The sequence below is a fragment of the Ranitomeya imitator genome, chromosome 1 (genome assembly GCF_032444005.1).
Source record: "Ranitomeya imitator isolate aRanImi1 chromosome 1, aRanImi1.pri, whole genome shotgun sequence".
Lineage (NCBI taxonomy): Eukaryota > Metazoa > Chordata > Amphibia > Anura > Dendrobatidae > Ranitomeya > Ranitomeya imitator.
Genome location: NC_091282.1, coordinates 225,302,944 through 225,309,645, shown reverse-complemented (window position 1 = coordinate 225,309,645; position 6,702 = coordinate 225,302,944). Strand labels below are relative to the sequence as shown.

The 6,702-nt window shown below is 52.2% G+C and overlaps 1 protein-coding gene across 1 annotated transcript in view; it reads left to right on the top strand.

Moving 5' to 3' along the window:
* The first annotated feature begins 404 nt into the window (after positions 1-404).
* Positions 405-6,702, top strand: part of OSBP2 (oxysterol binding protein 2) — a 387,724-nt gene continuing 381,426 nt past the window's right edge. Inside the window, exon 1 of the mRNA XM_069754235.1 lies at positions 405-696. Coding sequence (XP_069610336.1) covers positions 431-696 — 266 coding nt within the window. The 5' untranslated portion in view covers positions 405-430. The remainder of the gene's footprint in view (positions 697-6,702) is intronic.

Here is a 6,702-nt window from a genome sequence, read left to right as displayed (position 1 = left end):
GCTCCAGAGAAAGTTGTGATGTGAGGACAGAAGCCTGGTAAACCTGCAGTGAGGGGCTGGAGAAATGCCGAGCTGTCATTGGTGGAACCAGGCAGCCAATCAGACTGCAGCTCTCACATGAAGATGCAAGCAGTAACCTGATTGGTTGTTGTGAACGCCTCCTTGAACTAGTTTAGTCACCATAACTCAGTACGTTAGACTGGGATATACTGGAGCGTCTCTCATCAAGTGACTACAAATCCCAGCATTACCCACCAGCACTTCCACACCTCCGTGTATTCGGTTCCCCAGCCCATCACTTACCGGGACATCACGTGACTACCCCCTTTCATCCCGCGAGGATCCCGCCGAGAGCACAGACGGTCACGTGACACGTATTTGTTGTGATGCTAGCGCCTCCTGGAGTCACGTGGAGTAGGGGGTGTGTCCGATGCGTTGTGCCCGCCCTCTCTGGAGCTGGTCTATGGGGAGAGCGGCCGCTCCTGGCTGTAGCGGGCTGGTGTCCCTGCTCTCCGCCGTGCCGTGCCTGTCCTGTCCGCAGATCGGCGCCGGAGACATGAGCGGCTCAGGGTCCGCCCTCCCGGCCACCACGGGGCCGGACACCTACAAAGGCTGGCTCTTCAAATGGACCAACTATCTGAAGGGATACCAGAGACGCTGGTTCGTGCTGAGCAATGGGCTGCTGTCTTATTACAGGTGAGTGACAAGCCGGGATCTGACGGAGCCAGAGTGATGGGTCCTGGATCTGACAGGTGACAGCGATGGGTCCTGGATCTGACGGAGCCAGAGTGATGGGTCCTGGATCTGACGGAGCCAGAGTGATGGGTCCTGGATCTGACGGAGCCAGTGTGATGGGTCCTGGATCTGACAGGTGACAGCGATGGGTCCTGGATCTGACGGAGCCAGAGTGATGGGTCCTGGATCTGACGGAGTCAGAGTGATGGGTCCTGGATCTGACGGAGCCAGAGTGATGGGTCCTGGATCTGACGGAGCCAGAGTGATGGGTCCTGGATCTGACGGAGCCAGAGTGATGGGTCCTGGATCTGACAGGTGACAGCGATGGGTCCTGGATCTGACTGAGCCAGAGTGATGGGTCCTGGATCTGACAGGTGACAGCGATGGGTCCTGGATCTGACAGGTGACAGCGATGGGTCCTGGATCTGACAGGTGACAGCGATGGGTCCTGGATCTGACAGGTGACAGCGATGGGTCCTGGATCTGACAGGTGACAGCGATGGGTCCTGGATCTGACAGGTGACAGCGATGGGTCCTGGATCTGACAGGTGACAGCGATGGGTCCTGGATCTGACAGGTGACAGCGATGGGTCCTGGATCTGACAGGTGACAGCGATGGGTCCTGGATCTGACAGGTGACAGCGATGGGTCCTGGATCTGACAGGTGACAGCGATGGGTCCTGGATCTGACAGGTGACAGCGATGGGTCCTGGATCTGACAGGTGACAGCGATGGGTCCTGGATCTGACAGGTGACAGCGATGGGTCCTGGATCTGACAGGTGACAGCGATGGGTCCTGGATCTGACAGGTGACAGCGATGGGTCCTGGATCTGACAGGTGACAGCGATGGGTCCTGGATCTGACAGGTGACAGCGATGGGTCCTGGATCTGACAGGTGACAGCGATGGGTCCTGGATCTGACAGGTGACAGCGATGGGTCCTGGATCTGACAGGTGACAGCGATGGCTCCTGGATCTGACAGGTGACAGCGATGGCTCCTGGATCTGACAGGTGACAGCGATGGCTCCTGGATCTGACAGGTGACAGCGATGGGTCCTGCGATCTGATAGGTGACAGCAGAAGGTGAGGTATTTGATGGAGTGTGATTGCGGTGGTATTTAGGCAGTGCGGGTGAAGTGTAACATCTTGGTGTGCAGTGATTACATCATTTTATATGTTTCAATAAAATGACAAGTGTTTTTTATTAGTTTGATAACAGATTTACAGACCTCAGTGGATTACAGGACTGATTTAGTAAGGGTTCACTGTGCTAAAAGTGTTCATTGTGAGGGGGGATTCTTGGGAGCCATGGAGATGAAGAATGGTTTACCTGGGTTTGGTCGGGCTTAGTGGGTGGCTAACCTGCAATGGATTTATTTTTTATTTTTCAGAAATTTAAAACAAGAAAACATGTAAATCGCGGTTCTGTAGGTATATTCTGTTTTCACTTGTCGAGTATTTTTTTTCTCATACATGATCATACCCTTCAGCCAGGACATGACCAGCGGGCACTCGGATACTTTCAGACCCTGCAGATTGTGGTGTAATTTTGCAAACCCCGTTCAAGGAGACATTGGAATTTGTGCAGCACATCCTTAGGTTTTCCTTTATGAACTGCTTATTTCAGATCCTACCAAAGCATTTCGATTACACAGATGTCCAGAAGCTTCTCTAGGACAACCCAGAGCTATGATTGTAGAAGAACACTACTGGTCACTGCACAACTCCTTTGGTATCTAAAATATTTTTTGTTTTTCAGTGTCTGCTCCACTCTGTGGTCATCTTTTAGTGTTTGGTCAGTAACTGGATGGTGGCAGAGTGCAGTGAACCTACGCTGGCCGTACAGCAGTTTTCAGTCCAAGACGTTTGAAAGAAGTCATGAGACTTCCTAAGAAGCACTAACGTTTCTGGGAAAATCAGGGGTCACACTCTCTTCTTTCCCCTCAGCTGCAAAATATTTCTAAAGTATTTTGAAGGTGGTGAGGTGAAGAAGAATAGCACAGGGTGTGGTAGAGATATGACAGTACGAGTTCAGCTCTGAGGAGAAAAATAATCCATGTTTTTCTGACTTTGCTGTGGATATTCTGTTGTGTTTGACATATCAGAATAACTCGAGGTATTTACATCTCAGACACTTCATCTCGTCTCTGAGACAATCTTATATTCGGAAAACAGAGGGCCCTTGAAGGTTGTGTGTAAATTTCATGCAGCTGTGAGCTGTTGCTTGGCTTTTCAGTAAATGCCACAGACTTTAGTAGAGAGGGCCATCTGTCAGCGCAGTTACCTGTCCATTGAGTTCAGCCCTACGCACAGCCAATTTGTGATGGTGCACCATTTTCCTGAGGTGAAGTTTTCAGAAATGGGAACTCCACCGCTGCTACTATGGCACACTGCAGCTCGCCCAGTAGACCACCAGTGGGGTACAGTAACACAGTAACAGTAGGGATGGTAAAGAGGTTGTCTCGGGATCCAGCATTGTTTTATTGTCCCTACAATAGGTCGTTAGATTGGTAGGGGTCTGACACCCTGAACCCCATCGATCACCTGTTTTTAACATGTGTGGCAATCAGATATAAACCATTCAATGTGTAGCATTCACTGCCGAGTACTGCATATCCACTTCTTTTCCAGAGACAAGGCCGCTGCCTAGTATTGCACATCTACTCCTGTTCCAGACACAAGGCCACTGCCGAGTACTGCACATCCACTCCTGTTCCAGAGACAAGGCCGTTGCCGAGTACTGCACATCCACTCCTGTTCCAGAGACAAGGCCGTTGCCGAGTACTGCACATCCACTCCTGTTCCAGAGACAAGGCCGTTGCCGAGTACTGCACATCCACTCCTGTTCCAGAGACTAGGCCTCTGCTGAGTACTGCACATCCACTCCTGTTCCAGAGACAAGGCCGTTGCCGAGTACTGCACATCCACTCCTGTTCCAGAGACAAGGCCGTTGCCGAGTACTGCACATCCACTCCTGTTCCAGAGACTAGGCCTCTGCTGAGTACTGCACATCCACTCCTGTTCCAGAGACAAGGCCGTTGCCGAGTACTGCACATCCACTCCTGTTCCAGAGACAAGGCCGTTGCCGAGTACTGCACATCCACTCCTGTTCCAGAGACTAGGCCTCTGCTGAGTACTGCACATCCACTCCTGTTCCAGAGACAAGGCCGTTGCCGAGTACTGCACATCCACTCCTGTTCCAGAGACAAGGCCGTTGCCGAGTACTGCACATCCACTCCTGTTCCAGAGACAAGGCCGCTGCCGAGTACTGCACATCCACTCCTGTTCCAGAGACTGGGACGCTGCCGAGTACTGCACAAACACTCCTGTTCCAGACACTATGCCACTGCCGAGTACTGCACGTGCATTCCTGTTCCATAGACGAGGCCGCTGCCGAGTACTGCATATCCACTTCTTTTCCAGAGACAAGGCCGTTGCCGAGTACTGCACATCCACTCCTGTTCCAGAGACAAGGCCGTTGCCGAGTACTGCACATCCACTCCTGTTCCAGAGACAAGGCCGTTGCCGAGTACTGCACATCCACTCCTGTTCCAGAGACTAGGCCTCTGCTGAGTACTGCACATCCACTCCTGTTCCAGAGACAAGGCCGTTGCCGAGTACTGCACATCCACTCCTGTTCCAGAGACAAGGCCGTTGCCGAGTACTGCACATCCACTCCTGTTCCAGAGACTAGGCCTCTGCTGAGTACTGCACATCCACTCCTGTTCCAGAGACAAGGCCGTTGCCGAGTACTGCACATCCACTCCTGTTCCAGAGACAAGGCCGTTGCCGAGTACTGCACATCCACTCCTGTTCCAGAGACAAGGCCGCTGCCGAGTACTGCACATCCACTCCTGTTCCAGAGACTGGGACGCTGCCGAGTACTGCACAAACACTCCTGTTCCAGACACTATGCCACTGCCGAGTACTGCACGTGCATTCCTGTTCCATAGACGAGGCCGCTGCCGAGTACTGCACATCCACTCCTGTTCCAGACACTATGCCGCTGCCGAGTACTGCACGTGCATTCCTGTTCCAGAGACGAGGCCACTGCCGAGTACTGCACATCCACTCCTGTTCCAGACACTATGCCGCTGCCGAGTACTGCACGTGCATTCCTGTTCCAGAGACAAGGCCGCTGCCGAGTACTGCACATGCACTCTTATTCCAGAGACATGGCCGCTGCCGATTACTGCACATCCACTCCTGTTCCAGACACTATGCCGCTGCCGAGTACTGCACATCCACTCCTGTTCCAGACACTATGCTGCTGCCGAGTACTGCACATGCACTCCTGTTCCAGAGACAAGGCCGCTGCCGAGTACTGCACATGCACTCCTGTTCCAGAGACGAGGTCGCTGCCGAGTACTGCACATGCACTCCTGTTCCAGAGATGAGGTCGCTGCCGAGTACTGCACATGCACTCCTGTTCCAGAGACGAGGTCGCTGCCGAGTATTGCACATGCACTCCTGTTCCAGAGACGAGGTCGCTGCCGAGTACTGCACATGCACTCCTGTTCCAGAGACGAGGTCGCTGCCGAGTACTGCACATGCACTCCTGTTCCAGAGACGAGGTCGCTGCCGATAACTGCACATCCACTCCTGTTCCCGAGACAAGGCCGCTGCCGATTACTGCACATCCACTCCTGTTCCAGACACTATGCCGCTGCCGAGTACTGCACATCCACTCCTGTTCCAGACACTATGCCGCTGCCGAGTACTGCACATCCACTCGTTCCAGACACTATGCCGCTGCCGAGTACTGCACATCCACTCCTGTTCCAGACACTATGCCGCTGCCGAGTACTGCACATGCACTCCTGTTCCAGAGACGAGGTCGCTGCCGAGTACTGCACATGCACTCCTGTTCCAGAGACGAGGTCGCTGCCGATAACTGCACATCCACTCCTGTTCCCGAGACAAGGCCGCTGCCGATTACTGCACATCCACTCCTGTTCCAGACACTATGCCGCTGCCGAGTACTGCACATCCACTCCTGTTCCAGACACTATGCCGCTGCCGAGTACTGCACATGCACTCCTGTTCCAGAGACGAGGTCGCTGCCGAGTACTGCACATGCACTCCTGTTCCAGAGACGAGGTCGCTGCCGAGTATTGCACATCCACTCCTGTTCCAGAGACGAGGCCGCTGCCGAGTACTGCACAAACACTCCTGTTTCAGAAACACATACTTGATGCCCCCCACTTATCTTCTGTTTACATTGGCTGTAGAAGTTACAGCCTGATTACCACTGAGGCAAGTGATTGGAAGCAGCGGCAACTTAAGTCCACCATACACATTAGATTAAAGTCGACCAAACCTGCTGATATCGGATGATGTGGGGTGTGGGGGAGCCGAGGATCTGGCATGTCCAATATTGGACTGCTAACTCTTTTGTTCTTGGGGAGATGAGTCGCCATTAGAAGAGTCTGGCAGCAGTTATCCAGTAGAGAGCAGAGAGCAAACGTTCCTTTGTATGAGGAAGTCAGGAGAGATCGGGGCCGTTCGGCGGACCACTATCTACTGTGTCCTTTTGTTCCATTAGTGTATACTAGCAGTGACATCTGCAGCCAAGCTAAGCAGAAGATGAGAGGGAAGCATCAGGGATGTAGATTGTATATTTAAGATGTATTGTTATGTGTGTAACTTTCTCATTATATTGTACAGCCCCTTTAGTTTTGTTACCATGCCATTTATTTGGCTTTCAGTCACTATGTATTTAACTTCCTCACTAATAAAGATGTCACTGTTAATCAATTTTGAAATATTTTGTATAAGAGTATTATACCAAATATCCCCTGATAATTAAAGATGAGCACAAATATTTGCGGTCCCCAGGGATATTTTTGCTTGTCTTTAACAGTATAAGCTTTGTGCAGCACAATCCGAAATGCTACTTGGTCGTGTGACGCTCCGCATGATAGGTCATGCTGTACTGGGCGGAGGTGTACAACAGTTTTCTATGT